General features: G+C 41.7%; 1 protein-coding gene across 1 annotated transcript in view; it reads right to left on the reverse strand.

The window, feature by feature from the left end:
• agbl4 (AGBL carboxypeptidase 4) overlaps nt 1–21,499 on the reverse strand; it is a 252,937-nt gene that overhangs the window by 211,796 nt on the left and 19,642 nt on the right. Inside the window, exon 3 of the mRNA XM_079350574.1 lies at nt 20,266–20,390. Coding sequence (XP_079206700.1) covers nt 20,266–20,390 — 125 coding nt within the window. The remainder of the gene's footprint in view (nt 1–20,265; nt 20,391–21,499) is intronic.

Genomic DNA, 21,499 nt, shown 5'->3' on the forward strand with positions numbered 1-21,499 from the left:
TGTGTGTGTGTGTGTGTGTGTGTGTGTTCCACTACATTGGGACCTCAGTGAGTGTCACAGATAAATCACCTCACACATGCAGCTCACCAGCACGGGGAGGTTGGGACTGGGGAGGGAGGGTTGGAAGAGAGATTAGAGCGAGAGGGTGCAGAGGGAAAGAGATATTTGGTGAAAAGAATAAAAGCAACAAATATGAAGGGGCGGAAAGATAAGAATACATGTCATCGTTCATACGATAATAAGAGCAAGCAATCACTATTGGCAAAAATAAAGTCCAATGCAAGTAGATTAATGAAAAACGGATTCTCCTTTTTTATGCATACAGAGCTAACTCTCCTTTAAACAGAGCAAAGTTTACTCTGAAAAGTTAAATAAGACCATCCTTTTATCGGATACTTCATTCCGCTGATAAAAAAAAACCTCACTGAGGCTAAATCAAAGGATTTGAATGCTGTACAACTAGATCAAAGTTCTACCCTCTGCCAAAGAGCACACCGTTCATCAACTTCGCTGCAGATTCTACACAGTCATGAAACACACTCTCATTGCTATCACCTGTGTATATGAAAGCATAGAGGGAGGTGCAGGAGGAATGGCTGGGATGACAAATAGTTGGCAGCTGAAGCCATTGGGGTTAAACACAATTGTTGTTGCAGAAAGAAGACATTATTGGAAATGGCTTTGGCACCATGGGCAACCCTGTTGAATAGCTTTTTTCTCTTCTCCCAGGCTAGCAATGATTTCCCTCTGCACACACCAACACACACATACACACTTAAGTGGAGAGGGATCTGCAATAACCTGTGGGAATTTAGGAGGTGTCAACACAGACAGAGTTCAGTGAATCAGGGTGCAGCAGGTGATGTAGCTGAAGGGTGAGGTGTTGATCCCGATACTGATGTAGGACAATGACTTTGCATAAGTTCAACAGCTGATCATTTCAAGGAAGTCTATAAAAAGTCACCCGTAGTAATCAGCCTTCCATATGGTTCAGCCGACCTCATCAGTGCCACCACAATAACAAGAGAGGAAAAGCTATCTATTTCCACAGTTCATTCAACACCTGGCTCCAGGTACATGCACTTCCCTTTACACGTTTTCCTCACAGACAACACAGTGTTCAAAACTAAGTATGACTAAATCAAATAAATGAAACATCTGCTCTGATTCATGGATCGCCATTTATACAGCCACAAGTGTTTGAGGCATTAAACTCGTGAATTAACGTAAATAAAAATGAATAACCGAACAATTTGCACTTGTGTGACACCTGCTTTGATTTTACACGACACAAAGACCTTTTATCTGAGTGAACTGTGCAGGGAGGAGGAAAAACAGCTTTGATTTTTTTTTTGGGGAGGGGGCAGACGTATTGATTTTCTTGACATTGGGCTCTCCTTGGCATCAGAGGTGCTCTTTCCTCTCAGCTCTGATTACCTGTGTGCAGTGTTCGCTGGGCTTTTTAATCTTATCTGTACAGATAAAATAATGGTAAGAAACCATCTGCTCCCTTAATAGGAGAGCACCTAAAGCAAGCTATCAAGCTCTTATCAGGGTCAATGGAGAGAGAGCCACAGAACGTATGTGAATGTCAAGCAGTCAGTGGAACAACACATTACACAAGCTACTTTCTAATAAACAAAGAAAAGCTGAATGGGAGACGTTTTTCTGACTCGGTCTGAAAACTAGAGGATTTGTATTGCGGTATTGTGTCAGATATTGGCATAATTTATGTATCAAATATATATTCTGCATATGTGCTGATTTACGACACAAATCAGAAAAGACTGAACTGTAAGAGCCCCGACATTCCTCCCCAAAGCCATTTTGGATGCGCTTCAGTTTGCCAAAATTCAAACTAACAGGTGTTGCAACGATGGAAGCGAGCAAATAAACTGTTTGAGATATAACTGATTGTACTCAGCCTAAAAGGCCTTTCCATTTTTCTAATAAAATCCATGACCAGAAACGTAGTAAAACCAGTAAACATATTGGACAACCTTTTGAAAAATGGAAAGAAGTTAGAAAGCAGACAAGTTTCAAAACCAATGCAGAGCTGGCTAAACACTGAAGCTTCAGTGTCCGCAACATGGCGAGCTGCGTTCACATCGACCCCAGGGAGGAGGGGGACAGGTGGAGACAGTTCTATCAATTGTTTTGAATTCGAACTGCTGTACCAAATTAAAACACAAGCTGTCAGAGTTACATGAACTTCAGCATATCGACCTCTCAACAATCTGTTCGGAGCTGCGGTATGGACCATTTCTCCTAAGGTCATCTCCATTAGGGTGGAGCTATCACTGCACCAACAGCAAGGATAGGCAACATGATACATTCCACTGAGGTTGTAGGTTTGTTAGACTCAGGGATGTAGTGTGCAGTGCTCATCAGACATCTGTACATTATGCAGCCTTTACTGTAACTGAACTTGATTGTTTCTGTATCAATAGTTGTGAGAGATAACTAAAAAATGTAGGGCTGTGCCGTTTTTCATGTGTATGTCAACGTATATTTCACACAACTAAATGGACAAAACAAAACTGCAGCTCCTTTCCTCGGAGCTTTTCTGTCCACAGCAGGGCACTTGCTGGCAGTCTAAATCAAGACAGAGCTGTTGTCAGCCATGTGGAGGGGACAGGGAGTGTGTTAGCTCAACCAGATTGAATTAAGCTGAATCCCCCAAAGATCCACATTCAGGCAGGATTCAGGTCAACTTTGAGATGACGAGCAGTGTTGTATTGATTTCCCCCAGTTCCTAGTTCCCAGTCATATTACTCTTCTTGTGCCACCTAATTCAATTCCCCAATAGACAATTTGAAATTCAGTTCATAATCACGGTGATACCAAATTACAATGTATCTTACCAAAGAAATTGGATTAGGGGCTTCAAACTGTGCTGTTTGATTACATCAAATACCTTTTGTTGGGTGGCTTGTGACAAATTCACCAGTGTGTGATCACAGAGGCATAATGTGTCGAACCAACCCAGCTGGGGAAGTAATGTAACTACAACTGTTCTCACAAATGAGATTGATGTCATGAATAAATTAAATATTCCTCTTGCAAAGGGACCATTGTTACATTAAGATTCCTGCAGAAGTTTTCAAAATAACTTAATGTCTACCCCCTCCCTTTGTCAAACTTTCACTTTCCGCTCTACATGCCACTAGAGGGCCGTATCATGTGTCATGTAGGTCCATTTCTGGCTTTCACCTGAAAGTCATGGTAAAGGGCAGATGGCTCTGTACTGACAAGGAGCTCAGACTGCAGCATTGATTTGTTTACTAATAGCTGATGGAAACCCTAGAGCGCCTCTCCTCTTTACCACCAGCCATGGGGAGATGAATAATTAATGGCTTTTGAGGTCTTTTTTTAACTATAGAAGGATTACTGAAAGTCTATTCAGTAATGTAATTCAAACAATCTTGAAGGCCTTTTCATGCCTGCCACAGATATACTTCTGGAAATCGGCCTCTCCGTCTTCTCTCTCGGGCTTTGTGGAACGCCGTTTACAGTTCGGGGATGTGGATGTGATAAGGCGGCAAATGAGGAAGCTCTAAGTGCCACTTGTACGTTAATCTACAACTTTAATGATGGCAAATTAATCCATTCTTTGTGAATCTCCGAAAATGTCATTTTTCAAGGATTCTTATTATCAAAAATATGATAAACTTCAGCATAGTGTCATTTCAGCCAATGGGACTGTAAGCAAGTTCTGCAAACAAATGAAGCAAGTACGCATTGTCATTATTATTTGGAGTGTAATAATAACAACTGCACTTCATAATGTCTGCCAAACGTCACTTTGCTTACACTAAGTGACAAACAACAGATGAGAAATAATTTCATCTGGAGATAAACCCCAAAAAGCAGAGACAAAGATCTTGCACAGAAAACAGAACACTTTAATCTTCCTTCCCCTCAAGGCTAAAGACGAAGACAGACAGACAGTGAGATACAGAGATGGGGGGAAAAAGAGAGACTGAAAACAGGCAGACCGATATAGACATTGACATAATTGAATGTGACTTATTCCCAGCATAAACTCAGCCCTGTGTCCATCTGTAGGCAGGCCTGGACCCACCGCAAGCACCACCAACAACAGCCAAACTCTCACTCATCCACCACTCACTAACCCCACACACCACACACACATACACACACAAAGAGAACATCTGGAGTGTGCACCAGTGGACCTAGCCCAGTGCCAACCTGCCTAATAGCCTATGGAGTCAATTATAAGAGGGGAGAAATGTTCTGGCTTAATCACTAATGGTGCCATCTGGCAAATGGCAGATTTTAGAGAGGAACTTTCTTCTTCTTACCTGGTCATTTGGGGATGTCTCATCTGATCATTGGCCTGTTTTTGGTGCAGTGGACTAAAACCAAAGAGAACTGGGTTTTTTTGGGGGGGGGGGGTTTGGGAGGGGGTCAACGAGCTAGCTATGACGCATGACTCTTTCGTGTGTGAATAAAGTCAACATTTTAAACTTTTATTTCTTTATGTAAAAAAAAGTCATTTAAGGGAGTAGGGGAATTCTTGTGAATTAAGTGTGTTGCTTAATTTGACAGAGCCATTAAAAATATCATCTTGCTGTTTGTTTGTGTCTGTTGACTAATTAACTGTCTGACCCCACATTTAGAAAACAGTTTTTCAACAAGAAACGACAGGCAGCGTTTCTTTTTCTTTGAGGGATGTTGACATAAAGAACAACTGACTTGATTTCCCGCATTTGTGAAATTCCAAACTTTCCTACAACTGTGTGGCATTTTAACTCGACACAAAACTCTATTGCCCAGAGCACATTGCAGCAGTATCAATTTCCCCTCTACAACAGGTGATATTTTAACAAATGTGCACCGGCAACAGCCTGTAGAGCTGAGGGGCCGGAGAGGTGCAAGGTTATTTATTGAGACCTGGGGGAGTGATGGCAGGGGCAATGCGGCAAGAGGGAAGGAAGGCAGCAGATGAGGAGACGCAGAGATTGTCCTCAAAACACAGGGGAGCGGAGACAGTCCGGAGGCAGAGGGGGAAAAAAGACGAGTGGAGGATGGTTTGGGAGCAGCTACGTAGATTGAAAAACACATTTAGTTAGCGTCTGGCATAGCAGTGCTCACAAATCCAGCTTGGCATGAAGGACAATTTGGAACCAAAACAGGCAGACCCTCTCAAAGGGGATGAAATAGTCAATGAGAGAGAATTAACTATCTGTGAAGTTCTGCTTAGATCAGAGGATATCACTGTTTACCATTGTATATCATTAATAAATACAACAACCTCTTTCTGAAAACTCTTATATTGATGAACAAAATCTGTAGAAACAATGTGGGGAGTCGTCATGTTCAATGCTTGGGCCTGGTGTATTGTGCTTCGTTGGGGCCGTTTCAAAATAGGGCAATCATAATCAACAACATATCTACAGGTGTTTTTCGACAGTCTAAAAAGATATACAGAACGCTTGAAGAATGAATGTTTGATACTCACGAGTCGACGCATGTCTGTTGGTCTATTGCCGCCACAAGTCACAGTCTCATGCTACTTTGATATTTCAAAGGGCACAGTACCGTTGTTCAAGAAGATCATGTGCTTAATGTCATAACGTCAAGAGCGCCCTTCACGTCAATGTTTTTTTTTTTCTCTCTCTCTCTCTTTCTTTTAAAAAGCCATACACGTAGAGGGAGTTCTCATGAAATCAGAACCATAATGTGGCCAGATGGAAGCAGCACCAGAGCTCGATTATGATTGTGGTAATTGAGTTTGGGGGAAATGCCTGAGCAAGCATGTTCACAAGAAGGGGAGCTTAAATAAAGCATACATATCGTCTTTGCATTGCAGTTGCCTTTTCTGATGGGAAACCAATATTTGGAAGTTAGAGTGCAACATAACAAGGCTTCGGAAAACAACTCAGCTGCACAGAATTACTACATGAAAAAATGTCAATCGTGGGAGAAAAAAAAACGAAAAAAAAAAAACAAACCCATGTAACATGGCCTGCACATTCCTCAACCAACACATCAAACAAATGCCACCACCTTAATTGAAAGCCTGACAGTTTGCAGGAGAACCGCGGCTGCGAAGTGAAACAAATGTGCATTTGATTTGTTATTATTTGTACGGGAAGGGGTTAAAGAAATAAGCGTGGGGGCTAACGGCACTCTGACAAATGGAGAACAGGGTATATGAACCATGAAATGAACACTCTAGCAATTGGAAGGCAGGAGGCTTTCAGCACCATGGTCAGCAACAAAGTGCCTGCAACAGCTCACTGCTTGAGCGATGGTATTCACAAGGCTAAAGAGAGACCCAGAGAACAAAGGAGGACAACAGAAAAGGCAGAGGACGTGTGGGAAAGAAAGGAAACAAACCTGGTGGAATACAAAAGGGTGGGATGGTGTTTTGAACATGGAATAAAAGATTATTTTTGGCCAAATTTCATGCATTTCAACAGCAAAGTTCCAAGGGCAACACAAAGGAAACATATTGAAACATGTCAAAAGACATAGAATAGACAAGAATAGATTAGAAATGAAAAGAAAGATTTGGTTGGAAAGAAGGTCAATTGAAGGTATGTTTTTTTTCCCCCCTTCCCAGAGTCTGTAAAGTAGCTGTCCTCGCGGCTGTCAGCCTGTCTGTCTCCAGGTAAGGTGTGCAGGAGTTTATCAGGGAAGAGCAGAAGGCAGAGCTCAGATAAAGTTAGAAGGAGAAAATAACCTCCACAACCTGGCTCCCCCACTGCTTGTGAATGTGGCTTTTTCTCATTAATTGTTGTTGTGGTGCGGTATACTACAGCCATTAAACAGTAAATAAGTCATTAACTATGCTGGCTGCCAGGATGCCCTGGGCCAGGACCTGTATTTGTTGCAGAGAAATGGAAGTGGTGGGCCCTGCAGGCACAGAGGCCGAGGTTAATGCAGTTGGGTTGATGACGGACAGCCAGGTCTCTACTGCACAACAAGCAACTCACCCACACACACACACACACACACACACACACACACACACACACAAACAAACACACACACAAATGTGCACTCTCTCTCTCTCTCTCTCCCTCTCCCTCTCTCTCTCTCTCTCTCTCTCTCTCTCTCTCTCTCTCTCTCTCCCTCTCTCTCTCTCTCTCTCTCTCTCCCTGTAGAGAGAGCTATATCCTCCAGACTACAATATGACTGCATAAATGTTGATATCATTGACTGTAAGTTGTAATATCATCTGCAGCATGGAGTTTCACTCTTGGTGGTTAATTCCACTAAACCTTTCAGCAACAAACAAAGTTAAATAAAGTGACCTGAATCTCTTGATCTTTGCTGATTGCAGTGCAACAAGAGAGCACACACCGATGTTTAACATTCTGATGTGTAACTGATGATAGAACTTCTTGTACAAAACAAGACAGGAGCAAAAAAACATGATGAAATACATTGACTGTGTTTTTTGGTTTATTTTATCCTTTTACCTCACAACTTTTTCTGAAAGCGTCATCTTATGACACCTACTGTAATAACCGATCATCTTGTTTTGTCAAAGACGACACAGGTTGTAGAGATGATATATTCATTTTATCAGCAAATAAAGCACAATATTGAACGAGAAGATGATGAAATGAGATGAGAGCATGAAGTGAATTACCCTTGGATTTGATCTTTTTTTCCATGAGTTTCCTTTAATAATAACACTTTTAAACATGACTTATACAACAAATACAAATATGCTGAAATATGCACATAGAGCAGAAGAACCAGTATTATGGCTGTCAATGGAGAACAACCATTCTTTTTTTTCCCTTTGGGGATAGAACTTGTTGAAATGGGAATCACCGGTGTATAACTGAATAGCAAACCTTTTCAGCTTGCAGCTTGAGCTGTATGAAATAATCAGGGCTGGGAATCTGTGTCTCATGATGCAATTAGATTTTGATTCTTCAGGTTATGATTTCATTCAGAATCCATTTTCATTTACGATTCTGGATTCATTGATCCATTGATTCAAAGTCTACTCATGAATTAGTACATACTTAGTACATACAACATCTGCTCTATGTGCTCTATGAGTTAAAGAGCACTTGGTAGGGAGTGATTGATTAGCCCCATAAAAATAAAAAATAAATAATAGTAATTATTTAAAAATCGATTTTAAATCTTAGAAGAGAATAATCTAGATTTTCATATGAATCAATTTTTCCCCACTTAGAAATAACATTAAGGTTCATCATTATGTTTGCTGGTCATTAAAAAAACAGGAGTTTTTACTGGGTTTTATTGTCTCAGCTTTGATTATATTTCAAGTTTCACTGAGAGACTCAGCATTATCTCATCTTAGCAACAAACGTTTCTTAAGATCTGCACTGAAATCAAGCATCAAGATGAAGTTTATTTTTCCTTAACAGGAAGCAGTCTAAACTGAATGATAACAACCATATATATGGATGTATTTATCTGTCTGCTTGCTTTATTTTTCAGGGGAATCCAGAAACCAATTTAATAAAAAATGTGAGCGTTAAGTTTCCTGCAAAGTAACATGAGCCCACACAAGAAGTCAAAATTATTCAAGTCATAAGAAATGCCAGACCAAAGTAAATAAAATCTCATTTGTTAGCAGGCTTTCCAAACCTGCCTATCAACCATCTCTGCTGCTGCTGATAAAATGCGAAGTCAAAAAAAACATATTGAGCGTGTGGGCTGGGGGGGAGAAAAAAAAAACTATCTTTAAAATCCACATGTTCTCACTGAAAAAAAATTGTGTCAAATACTGATGACAAAAAAAAAAGGGAGATGCCAAAATGAAAACATCCCATCCTATCACTAAGCATCACGGCGCGGTGGGGGCTGGTTATATTCTAATAGGACTGTAATTAAAGCCTCCATCTCCTCTCACTCTCATACTTGTAGACACACTCGTACACACACACATGCAGGGAAGCACAGAAATGCTTTGTTCTTCCCACCCACCTCTAGTCCATCAAGGGGTTTGTGTATGTGGAGGGGGGGTTATAAAATCATTCTTAATTACACATTTGTCACATGAAAAGCGTTCTTCCTACTTTGTATGAGCTCTTGTGGGCTTATTAATGCAGCAATCCTCATATTCCAACTGCTCATTATACACAAAACTTCCACTCCTCTCTGTCTTTTCTTTATCTATGTCGTCCCCCATTTCAGTTTTCCTCCCTCGTTACTTTGGTCCTCGACATTTCAGGCGTTTCATTTGAGTGTATTGATGTATGCTCGCCAGATGCAGTAGCCACAGAGGCGAGCTTTTCCGCTGGGATTCAGCATTTGACAGCGCACATATAGGCTGTCAGTGTTCAGTGTTGGCTAACAATGATAGGACAGTTAAAGCCGAGGGGAACGCGGGGAAGACGCTGTTTCTTTCTATTTATGTACCTCTCCAGCTATCATCTATACATCATCTATACACTGTCCCAGTTGTATCAGAAGGATTTGTCATATTCATCACTTCAGACTAGCTTTTAACGTTGAGCTTTGAAGCTATAGTTCGTTTCCTCCTTAGACAACATACTTGCTATTCATTCTAGTACATTAAAACATGTGCCAGTTTAACCACGATGGCTGGCATTCAACTGTTATTATCAATAACATGTTTATATTGATTTTAGTCACCATTGAATAACTCTTAAAAAAAAACTCTAAAAGACCTAAGTCAGCAGAGCAAATGCAATTCAGTAGATGTCTTAATCCACCCAAGAGGAGATATCAACCTCAAAATCTTATTTATATCAGGGGATTCACCCACATAACCACATTGTCCATAGGTGCTGAGTAGTTAAAAAAAAAGAAGGAAGAACCGTTTCTCTCACTGCTGTTATGATGAGTGTAGTGTTCGTCCGTTTGAGCCATTTCCATCTCTGATTCCTTTGTGAGCTTACAGGAAAGCACAGGTCCGCTGCATCCCTGGAGATGTTGAATGTCGACATCAGAAAGACAAACAACATCTGTTTACTCTCAAAAAACTCTCTAGCAGAGCTGCTGCCGGGGTGGAGATATCACACATGCAGGCTGAACAAAGCAGTCAGGTGTCTCTATCATACTGTGATCCCCAATCTGAACGGAATGTTAAAGAGAATCCCAATAAAGCACTTTCTTTTTTTTTTTCTTTTTTTTTGACAGGGAAAGTCCTCTATAAGAATACATTTAAACTGTTACAGGTTCAAAGGTATAGAAGGTTAGAATGTATCATTATCTTACCAGAAGAGGCCTTTAAAAATGACCTCCATCAGGCTGCATGTTTCTGACCAAAGGAAATTCAGAAACCGGCTCCATGAGGGTGGCATGATGGTCCTGGGCTTTCATGGTGTTTACCAGAAAACACCGGAATAAGCAGGACTGCACGTGGCTATGGTATGCTGCGTGTAACATCAGCCTGCATGACTGGTTTGGCAGTGGTGCAGGGATGGTCTGTTGAGGCCTACACTTGGAAGGTTGAACACACCTCCATGTCTTGGCCAATAGTAACCTGAGGGCTGTTAGGTGCCAGGATGAAAGAGTGACCGTCAGACCTGACATGGGTACAGTGGGCGCTGGATTCCTCCTTCCACTTCCTGGATGAAAAAGGCCATTTATGCTACTCACAAGCCCACTTGTTCTCCTGACCAGGATCTAATTGGGCACCTATGGGACACTGTGTATTAATGCATCTGATGCCGCCAAGTACTGCCACAGACTGTCCAGGATCTCACTGATACCCTGATCCAGATCTGGGATCATCAAGTGTCTGTAAGCTGTACTGATAATGTGATGAGAAATGGATAATGGGGAATTTTATTGCAAAAATCATAGATTAAATCCAATGAATTGTAATATATATAAACATACAGTAGAGTCAACCAGCCTGAGAAATATCTGTATTGTTATATTGCAATTCTGCTTCTGCATATATTCCAGGAGACACCAAACATGGGCAGAAAAGACTTTTATTTGGGAGCATAGTCTTGACATACTGTTGTGCACCACGTTGACACCAGATGATGTCAGGAAACAGAGGTCTTGAGCTGCAGCCACATAACAGACACATAAAGTACTTTAGCTCCGAGGCTAACAACTGATATCATACTATAGAACTGTATTAGTGACTGAGCATGTACACACTCTCAGCCAGAGGAGCTTTGAATGTCTCCACTCACATCACGCTCTCTGGGTCGGAATGCCACCAGCAGCTCGCCTCCCACCAGTGTCAGTGACGGTGCACGGCGTAAATCAGACCAAGTGATTTCACCTCGTAACCACATGTGGGGTGTGAGGAGAGTCTGAGAGTATCTCCCCTCCAGAGAAACAACATCAAATCAGCACCATCAACAATACACACCACAACAGTACCTTTGGCTTCCTACTTCAAACGGCGTATTTTACACTGTTACAACACTACAAAGAAAAAGAGATTTTTAATTTCAGCGTGGTGTTTGAGAACATGTGGGATTACTGTATCTCAAACAATGACCATGCAAAAGTCAAAATTATAATACATAAGACGACGCTCCTTCAAGAGTCCAAAGTGTGTGTGCTGGTGGCCGATTGGTCAGTTTGTGCGACTCATGTACAAAGGTTATAGTCATCCAAGCGGCAGACCACCACTCCCCTCTACTATCCCTTCACGTGTGAATGTTGTAGTTCTGGAGAATAAGCTCAGGAGAGAGGGTGACTTCTGCACCTGCTTTGGGTCCACCGATGTTGCTCTTCTCGTCTTATTCGATAAAGTTACGCCCGGGTGTAGGATTGATGACTGACTCCTAAAGATGAGTCAGTGCTGCAAACTAACAGTAGGATGGTCTTGATCATCCGAGTCACACTGAAGGCCTCATATATTCATACCTCTCCACCATGACTTGCAAAAACTATGCAATTCATTTCTGACGAGGATATACTGTGTTAAACATAATACAGAAGAGTCGTACGGACTAATCTGCTCCGTCTGTTGATTTGATTAAATGAACACTCGTTAGAGCAAGCAGCTCGGAAAAATCCAATCAGTTACGGGATTCAGCCTCGCAGTCGAGAGGAAGATGACAACTTCCTGTCTACTGCTGAACGGTCAGTTGTTGTTATTGTTGACGTACTGTAAGACAACCGTAATGAATTGGAATGAGCCATGTTGCAGGATTTATAACCTGGAAGATATTTGGGGGGTTTTTTTAAGTTGTTGTATTTTTTTGAACAGTACAATATAAGAAAAAAAGGATGGAAGAAATGAAACTTACTTTTTTGTTTGTTTGTTTATAATTTAATTGAAATGTTCCCGTCGACTCAGAGAGGTACAAGTAATCCATAAATACCTTTTGTCTTACTTTTGAACGATTCTTGATGCACTCATGACACTTAAACTTTACTTTCAAATGATTTAACTGGTATAACGGAGTTCAACATGAAGGGAGAGAAAAAAAACAAAGGCAATTCACTACGACATAGTGCACTACAGCATCGTAGGCATTCTGATCAGATAGTGCATATTAGACAGTAGCTCGTCAGCAGCCTCCCAAAATAATAAAACAGCAGTCGACACACAGCTTAGCCCATCAGCACACTGTTAAATTACAACCATCAGCATCCCCCTCCCCCCTCTGGATCTAAACTCTCATCTCTAGCACCAGGAGAACAATCTGCAGAGTAATTAGCCTCCACCAACAGACAGTTACAGAGAGAAGGAGGACGTTTGGCTTGATTAAATTATTAAACCACACAAACACAAAACAAAAGCAGCATCAAAGAGGCACTGCGGCTCTCCTTCAAAGCTCCTAGCTGTTCCCTAAATACAGAATACAGACAACGTGTTCTCCCAAGCCACTAGTTGGCATAATTAGCTAAATGTGTGCATTTGTGTGTGTGTGTGTGTGTGTGTGTGTGTGTGTGTGTGTGTGTGTGTGTGTGTGTGTGTGTTGTGAGTGGACCCATTCCTCCAACTGCCATCTAAAATAACCAAGTGGTTAACGACAACATGATGCCAGGGAGCGCGCCCTTCCCCCCCCCCTCCCCCCACACACGCCAACAAACACACAAATCACGCACGTCGACACACATTCACATTAAACAATACTCTAATTACAACATTTATAACTCCCCCTTGCCTCCAACATCCCTCCAAACCCCAACCCCCAAATCTGTGAATCTGGAATTGAATTTAGCTCAAGTTGAGGGCTGCGCTGGCATGAAAAGACTATTTGATTAGAACGGCAGTTGTTTCATTTGTGGTGCAGCAGATTGCAGAGCCTCTCTATCCGGTGTGCAATCTGTATTCATTACTCGGTGTAAAAGGATGATCCATGTCCTGACACCAGGCTCATCATTTCATGCAGATGCACAGCAGCTCCACGAGGCCCTTACCAAGCCACTACACCATGCTACCTCCTGAAACCTCAGCTATTATTTCTCCTCTTTCCTAGCTCCTTCTTTGTTTTGTTTTTTTCCCAACACTTACATCTCATCCTCGTTTCGTGGTTGACTTCATGGACTGAGATGTGTAAAAGGGTGGTTAATACATACTTGGTTGGCATGTGACATATTCACAAAAATGTTTTATACGTGATGGGGGAAACGAAATGCATCATGCGAAAGACAAAATCCATTGATTTATAAACGTAAAAGTGTGAAAAATGTTTGTTTTAAAAACATTTAATGTAATGTTATAAAAGGAAAAAATTAAAATCTGCTCATATAGTAAGAAAAGCGTCTAAAGTGCCAGAGATCTTAGAAAAGAGATGTCGCAGGACAGAAAGTAACGAAGGTTCACACTCTCTAGCTCCTTGTACTCTGTGCCTTGATCTGCAAAGTGAGTGTCTTGAGTCCACGTTGGTCATCTTACTTTACCATCCTGCTCGGCTTTGAATGGATGGCCCCTGTGAGTTTAGAAAAAACAGCTGCAGATGTTGGAAAAAAAGCACAAAATTTCATAAGAACACAGGCAGAGGTCCAAAATGTAGGATGCTGTCTTGCCTTTCCTTTTGTCTTTTGTAAAAAGGCTACTTTATCAATAAGAGATCATTGTTGTAAATCAGAAGGAAAACGTTTGCGTTTTTAACCCTACAAATCTCTGGAAACTTCAAACTAAAAGCCAAAATGAGTCTCTGATTTTTGAATTAAGCACATTGAAACAAGCAATAAAGTGTCTGCACTATTTCAAAACATGCCCTTAAGCTTTCTGCCTCCTTTCAAAGTGAATCAAGCTAAAAATAAGTCAATGAATTTTGATAAGGAACCTTGCGTCAGCAGAGATAACCCAGGGAAAACTCATTTTGCTATCAGGGAGACGATTTGAAATTTCATTTTGTGCTGTTGTCATATCCTTTTGTCCATGTCATTATGAAGTGATCTGGGGAGCATCAGCTATGACAATGAGAGGAGGCCTCAGTTTGCCTTAATAGAGCAAGGTCACTTGCGATACCCTACGCTCCCTGACACCACTGTCTGATGTCTTTAAAAAACACACACACACACACACACACACACACACACACACACACACACACACACACCTTTTTTAGTTTTTGCACAACTTTATCCCAGGGTTTGAAAAGCAGTATCCTAAACTTTCTGGGTATATGTGGTGTGTTTGAAGGGAAATAATCCCTTTGGCAGAGTCGCACAGAAGCCAATGTTTCTCCTTTGGAGGCTGTAGAAAGGGGAAGCTTAAAAAATGAACTTCTAAAGAAAGAAGAAGACCGCACGCACAGGATGCATGCCTATCTACCTCGTGCCATATGCTGTAGAGGCAGAAAGAGAGAAAGGCAATGCAAAGGCCTCAATCTGACAGGACCATGTGTATATGTGTGTGTGTGTGTGTGTGTGTGTGTGTGTGTGTGTGTGTGTGTGTGTGTGTGGAGTCTATTAAGCAGTGCAAGAAGAAAGAGAGACCCTTGGCAAGCATGTAGGTGAGTTTGTGTGTCAGTGCATGAGCCTTTGCACATGTAAAAATGTCTATGTATAGGTGGGATTCTAATCATCATGCTATACATACTGTATAATCAGCAAGTCCTTCAAAGTGGATCCAAAGTGGCCCTGCCACAAAAAAAATGCCAGTAACCAGCTGTCGGCAGTGCTCACTCGTGGCCACGCTACGCCAGCAATGATTAGTGCACATTCCCCCAATGACACTCACTAGAGACCTGCCTGCCCTCGTCTCCCTCTGTCACTGCTGAAGGACATTCCAACTTACAAACACGACAGAGGAGACATCCAAGGAGGGGAGGAAGGAATGAGACTGACCATTAATTACCAGGGGAGAGTTCTGCACAACTGGGAAAACCAGAAGGAAGTTGAATGTGTTGATTCACACGGACATGGCTGATACACAAGCCCACGAACATTATCCAGAGCTGATTTAGCAGTGAGCTCAGATAAGAAGCCTGACTGGCATTGATGGCAGCTGAATTCCCAGAAGAACATGCTCTATTCGAGAGAAATGTTTTGCCCACATGAAATGATCAGATTTCTTAAATGCAGCAGTGTGTTTTCTCCTGGTCTACCTCCTCTTTCGGCTTCCATCTCTTGAGACCGTGAACATGATGAAAATCAATGTGTATTATATCCATTATCCTGCTCTTGTACAACTGCTTCATCTCTCTTTCTGTCTCTCTTTGTCATTTTTGCAAAAACATTACAATGTCAATAAAGGTTTGTTTTTTTTCAAACTAATACAATAAAAACACCTTTAAGCCTAATAAGACATTATGAATCATGATATCTGAGTTTAGTTCAGTCAGGATCACTTTGTGAAAATGGATACATTGGCGCAATTATCTATATTTGGCGGTATGGCTCTGAGGGATCTCCCTGCCCTTCCACGTGCTTACGTGGAAAGCATTAGGCAGGGACAGCCCACATCCCTGCCCTTCCTGTGCGTACAAGGAACGCTCCATTTCTGTACCAATATTTAGAGAGTGTTTTTTTTTTGTGTGTGTGTGTTTGTTTTTTGGCTTGATCATGTTCTTTTGAAGCTGCTTAAAAAAGGGGGCTGGTTGATTCACCAGGACACGATCCATCATGGTTCACTACTACATCCTTTATAATGATCATCTTAATGTTCACATCCAACTTTATCCCGCCCCCCTCATGACAAATTGCATGACATCGCTGTTGATGAATTTATAGGGGAGCATTGTCTGAAACAGTGAAGTGATGATGGCTCTAAAGGGATTCTAGTTAACACATGGCCTATTCTGCTTCCTGGACCTATTTTTCGTGATTATGGAGAGTAAGCGGCGTACACTATGCTTCCCCTGAACAAGTGAGGCTTACAAATCACCCCTGCAGCAGTTGGAGGAGTTGGAGGAGTTGAAGGCGCTTGGTGCAAGGTTTTACTGCCTGTCTTCTATGAATGGCTCCCTGAAGGCTCCTATGATAATAGCTCACAGCCGTGCCCTTCACGGAGCCTGACATCAAGCACACCCCTACAGCAGAATGGAATGGCATATCAACTTACCCAATAGGGTGTCATATCAACTCATCCACTGCTTTCTGCTCATAACATAGGCAGAAACTGAAATGAAATGGCTGTAACTGAACTGGACATGGCTGGATGGAATTCAGTTTGGACATAAGAAACAAAACTTTTTAAGGTCATATGTCTTTTTTTTTAATATTAATGGTGATGCCCTTGGTGCTCCAAGTCGGTAAACCAGGCTATAAAGCAAGCACTTTTCAGCACCTGCTCCAGGTGGATGCTCAGGAGGTGAAACAGAGGCTGGCTTCTGGCGATTACGGTTTGGTTGCAGCTACGTTAGTCATGAATAAATGATGTTACATTTTTTTTACAAAGGACTCATTCATGACAAAAGGCAAAAGAGCTGTGTGTGTGCGCACATTCAAACAACGTCGGGCTGTAAACAGGTTCAGACTTTTAAAAAGCTGTCAATCATATTGTACTTGTCGGGCTCAGGGCTAATTCTTTCAGGCTCGGTCCTTGTTGGGCATAACTTTAAAGTCCCGATTACAGATCTACTCTGGAGTCCTATCGGTGGCTGTCACCATGCTGGAAATGCTGTCTCAACTTAACTTTCAATCATACCTAATGACAAAGGAGCTAAAAACTGGAGCTGAGGCAGGTTTTAAGCCTCCTGACAAACCATTACACTGCACCCACCTGTCAATCAGGTCAGCTATGCCTCTTACTGTGAATAATGCTCATCATTTATAATGTCAAAACGTATGAGCCATACAATTAGCCAGGATGTGACCATGGTAAGGGTTTTTTTCAAAAACCTTTGTTTATGTGATTTTCGGTGCTTCTGTAGCCAGCCCCAAGCAGACACTAAACACACCGCTTGATTGTGCCTTTTTTAGGCTTCATCTTTCAGAAAGAGAGGTTGCTGCTTTTCTATATACCATGTTTACCATTTAGTTAGGAAGCAATGAGAAGTTAGGTTGTCCACTTCTAAGGATAACAATCAAAAATTAGCAGAAAAAACAAATCAGAGCTAAATTAAAGCTAATGGTTTTTTTAGATATCTGGTATTTCCCCACTGTGTTGTGTTAGATGAGGAGACCATCTGTTGTGAGTGATAGTGTATCTAAATAAAAACCATTAAAAGTTGTTCATTAGTAAAGATGAGTGAAACAGAATTAGTAATGTGTGCAATTGTGTTACAAATCTGAAATAGCTGAGATGGACACATTTAATGCTAAGACAGCGGAGTTGTTTGAAAGGGAGGTGATGAGAAAATGACACGTAATGATTGTGATGACTCTCCTTATGTAAGCTCAGATTTTGCTCATCTTGCCTCTGGACACGAGACTTGATCAAATTATTAAATGTCATTGCATTTTGCTGCTGGTCAAAATAAAGTGGTAGGTAAAAAAAAAAATGGCTTGTACATTTTTGAATCAACCAGCCATAGTTGCAGTTAGGCGAAAAAGCTAATTTCCAAATCATCAAATATAGACTCTGATATTGTACTCATCTAACAGACCCTAGTCTTCCGGTGGGTCATTTGACAGTCAGAGCAGTTATTCTGCAAAAGTACTCTTCCAGGACATTTCTTTAACAATCAATCAATCTTTATTTCTAAAGCACATTTGAAACAATCTGGTTTGACCTCATTGCTGTACAAACGTAAAAAACACAATGAAATAAGCAAAACTCCAATAGAGTCTCCTGGTCCCTGTCATTTCTAGCAATGTGTCCACTATTGACCCAGGCTTTTCAAGGTAAGTGAGTGAATTAGTAAAAAAAAAAGAAAAAAGAAAGAAAAAAAGAAAAGGGAAACAAAAAAGACATTCATCCATCCGGCCATCCATCATAACCGGTGCTACGGTGAAGCCAATTTCCACAAAGCTGCTAAGCTGATTGAGGCAGACCAAATCTGTTTCACCAGCTTACATTCCTTCAAAATGGCCATCTCACTTCCAATATCACGGGCTTTTACTGTTCCCCATTCCCCTGGCTCAGGCTGAGAGTTAGCAAGGCTTAGCTGGATGAAACACTCCAACAGCCCAGTTCTCCCCTGGAACCCACTGATATCTCTATAGCACAGCCTCTCCCCGCACAGCTACACTTAGCTACTTTATTTACTCATACCATTATTCTTTGTCTCATTAATTTCTGTTTTTTTTTTTTTTTTTTTTTTTGGGTTTCAAAACATAACATATTAAAACTATTAAGATGTAGACCAGAAGATGTATGTGTGTTCTAATGACCCCAGACACACAGTCACAATCTAATCGCAGTTTCTGTACACACACACACACACACACACACACACACACACACACACACACACACACACACACACACACACACACACACACACACACACACACACACACACACACACACACACCTTGGCAGAATGCACAGGCAGCACTTAACCACAACACCTTGTACTGGAGTAGATTAAATTCACACAAGGCCTCTTTGAAGGAGGAAATTGGACAGATAAGAAATAGACTTATATGAGAGAAGCTTGTGTTGGAGGCCTATAAGGAGAAAGTGGAACTGTGCAATGGAAATGTTTGTTCCCCTGTTTTTCTCACCTGTAGCCTTGTGCCTGCATGCGCCACACTATACTTTGTGTTCATATGAATGATTCTTATCAATCTTTCTGTTGTTTATTGTGTCCTATTCCCCTCCCCAGTCCCATTCTATCTGTCTTTCTCACACTTTCTCTGTCATTTTGCCACAACAGCAAATATCCTGTTGGCGCAGGCTGCAGGCTGCTGGTGCTGGTCTATCTGGCCCTGGGATCGATCCGGCTCCAAGCCGAGGCCTCCCATTCATCTCGGAGCCATAAAATGTGATTAGTGCTGACTACAGCACTGCAGGAAGATGGGCTGATAGGCCTGATAGCCTCAGATAGACTGGATGTGCTGGACCCTCTGCAGGAAGACGGCAGCAACAGTGTGCTGTGGATTCATCCACGCTGTTCTCTTTGCTTCCTATCTCTCTCCCACTGTCTTTCTATTTCTTCAAACAGGCCATCTTTAAAGTTTATCTCTTTTTTTGCTTCGTATTTCAGCCTGGCAAGCTCGTGTGAGCTCACACTACAGAGCAGCAGCCAAACTTAAATGCCAATATTCTTAGATTTACCTTCTTCTGATCCTGCAAAGTTACATTTGTCAACGGCAAACCAAGCCTCCAAACCCCTCAAGCCACAGTTTCTGTGCCCACATACAGTGTATCTCTGTGGCATGTGACCACATCTGTCGGCCAATCACAGAGCTCCAAGGCTGCTAGTCGGAGAATCAAGCTCAGAGAGCTGTGACAAGATGAGAGGCAGGGAAACAGAAGACCGCCTTTATTCTGAGGAGAGACAACTTTGATGGCTTCGTAGGTGCACGTTTAGTAAGATATGATAAGAGGAAATAGAGAAGGGGGTTTGTAACAGTTTATATGTTTATGATTCTAGACTAATGTCACAATTAAACTGCATTTGATGTAACAGTATGATCCTCTGCCCATCACAGGTTTGTTAAAGTTCAGTAATTTATCCTGAACAGTCAGGGAATCTGCAATCACATGTTGTCACAAATACTACTTACCCTGGATGCTCCTTACAAACAGTAAACATCAGGCTAACATTAAGTCTTTTGAAACCTTTGGGTAGCTTTGAGTCCAGTATTTATTTATTTTTAATGGAAATTTGATTTTCTGTTTTTCATATTTTGTCAAATTCATTTGTCTGGAATCTGAAAAAAAAAACTAACGTTCTAAAAAGTTGAGGAGCAGAGAAAATCACTTTAGCAACCTTAAAGTTGGAGAGTGGGTGTGTTACAGAATACAGGATAACATCTGGAGAGAAGTGTGTGGTGAGAAAGAAGAGGGCTGACCTGTGTCTCACAGACGTTCTCCACAGTGAAGTTGAACCAGACCCTGAAGCGAGGGTTGCAGGTGTCGGGACGTATGAAGAGGTCAAACTCAAACTCGCTGATGTAGTCGACTCGGCCGAGGTTACCTGCAGAGACCATGAAACAGATTCAACAGTCACTTGTATTCAGCGGGTATATTTAGTCCACAGCGCGGGGTATCTGGAGCCTCTTTCACAGGTGCACCTCGTGGTTAACCTTCCATTGACTCAAAACCAAAACATTGAAACAGACGCACAAGACAAAAAGGTACTTAGTGCATCACTGTCAAAGTAAACTCCTGCCTGGTTTTTCTAAGTGATAAATCTGCACTTTTTACTGAATTGGTACCTTTGAAGAAAAGAGTTGAAATGTACATAGTGAGCGTTAAGTTCTCCCAACAGAAAGACCAAGAAACAGGGATTTTCCATCCATCCATATCTGACACAAAATATATATTCTATCCACAGCAAAAAGATCCAGATGATCAGTGGAGGTATAATTAATCCATTGGGAACTATTTTCCCGCTTCCAATTCTCACCGCTGTCCATAAATGACTGCTTGAAGATGAACATTTGACAAGCGTTCTAAATATAGACTTTGTATCTTCGGATTCATGTGTGGACTTACGTGTGGGGGAGATTCTGGTGGCGTGAGAGGAATTGTGTAGAAAGTAACAAGTTAGAGGAAAAAGACGTTGAAGCTGCTCTATTAAGAAAAAAAAAACACAGGTGGCTTATTTGATGTTCGGCTTAACCCGATACATGATGTGACCAGTCAACACAGGCACTCTGAAGTAGGATTCTGTATATAAAAAAAGCAGCTGTGTAAGAGTTAAGTTTACTAAAAAGTAGGTAGACCGCAAACTTTGTGTCCCTCACAACTTTACATCAGGGTGCAGTTGACCACCTGTTTGTGAAAAGTAGCTTAGCTGCAGCACATATATACAGACGCAGCTGATTATAGACAGATGGACTAACCACACTGTCAAAGTAGATCTCTCTCCTTCTGCCATCGGACACAGCCAATCCACGAGTCAGCCTGCAGCACACACACACACACACACACACACACACACACACACACACACACACACACACACACACACACACACACACACACACACACACACACACACACACACACACACACACACACACACACACACACACACACACACACACACACACACACACACACACACACACACACGCTCTC

Source organism: Symphodus melops (assembly GCF_947650265.1).
Source record: "Symphodus melops genome assembly, chromosome: 8".
Taxonomy (NCBI): Eukaryota; Metazoa; Chordata; class Actinopteri; order Labriformes; family Labridae; genus Symphodus; species Symphodus melops.